This window comes from Colletotrichum gloeosporioides (assembly GCF_011800055.1).
Source record: "Colletotrichum gloeosporioides strain Lc1 chromosome Unknown consensus_98, whole genome shotgun sequence".
Taxonomy (NCBI): Eukaryota; Fungi; Ascomycota; class Sordariomycetes; order Glomerellales; family Glomerellaceae; genus Colletotrichum; species Colletotrichum gloeosporioides.
In genome coordinates, this window is record NW_025544743.1 from 47379 (window position 1) to 48609 (window position 1231).

At 49.1% G+C, this 1231-nt stretch overlaps 1 protein-coding gene across 1 annotated transcript; it reads left to right on the forward strand.

Moving 5' to 3' along the window:
• Positions 1-463: 463 nt before the first annotated feature.
• Positions 464-871, forward strand: GCG54_00015240 (uncharacterized protein; the record flags this gene model as incomplete). The annotated part of the gene is made up of 1 exon (XM_045415053.1): positions 464-871. One exon carries the CDS (start codon positions 464-466, stop codon positions 869-871), a length of 408 nt encoding a protein of 135 aa, XP_045257467.1.
• Between the last annotated feature and the right edge of the window lie 360 nt (positions 872-1231).

The window sequence follows — 1231 nt, forward strand, 5'->3', positions numbered from 1 at the left end:
AGCTCAGAATAATATGATGGGCCCTGGGTGCTACCTTGCTTTCCCGGGCAAATGAAACAGTTAAGAAAACCTTCTATATTATCATTGGTCTTGAGCTTTAGTCTGTAGCTATCAAGGTTGGTCTGAAGTTTTCCATGTGACAATCAACAAGGTCCCGCAGGCGGTAACCTGCTATACGTAAGTACAGAAAGGGTTGAAAGGAAAAGGTAGGTATCTTTGGTTACAAAGGTAGATACGTAAGTTTATACTTCCTGGTTATATTCTGCCGAGGTGGGAGGAGGTCATGAGTAAATTCAGAGGTGATAAGCTCCTGACGTTGGCTCAAAAGTAAGCCAACGGAGGAGATTAGCTATCCATAGCTGTCCATAAAGACCCAACAGGTCGCTCCCGTATGTCTTTTACTTTGACATTGCCCTTGGGTGACATCTCGCGGCCGAATTCAGGAATACTCATTATCAATGTCATGAGCGACATTCGTCAAAGGAAGCGCCCTCGGGAAGGCGAAGCACCAGAAGGCGAGGGCTCCGGCTCCGTCCCTGATGCGTCTGCCTCGAAGCTCCAAGAGCAAATAGAGGGCTACCGCCACGCCCTTGACAAGGCGGTACGTAAGGCCTCTAGCCTTGAAAGAGACGTCCTGTCAACGACCGGAAAAGTCCACGATTCCCTCGTGCAAGGAAACGATCTGCAGATCCAATGGACCCTCTGGCTGAAGGCCCACATAACCCTTCTTAAGTCTCGTTGTTGTAAATGCGACGGCCCTAAGTGGCAATATCTTTTCGCTAAATGCAAACATGTTAGTTCTACGATGTGCTACTGTATTTACTACGCTGATGGTCTCGGTCTAGAAAGCTTGCGAGAACTGTGTCGATAAATCGGGTCGTTGTTGCGACATGAGCCAGCATATGCTGAGGATTTTCTTCCCGGACTCTTGTGTCATTTGCATGATAGCAAGCCCCGGCACGGAAATGGTCGTTAATTCGTGCGGTAAGGCAGCATTCATTATCGCGGATCCACCAGGCTGACTCTCCCCGACAGGACACATCGTGTGCAAACACTGTTATGATGGCCTACCCCCACAGGCTCGAATGAATTGTGTGACCTGCCGAGCCGTCATCGGTGATCCTATTTCATCCTACAGTCTATGAATGAATTCCATGTCTCAGTAAACCGTGGACGCCGTTCCTGAGAAGCCGACGGGTCTTGCACATACCACCGCCATCGCAACGATATT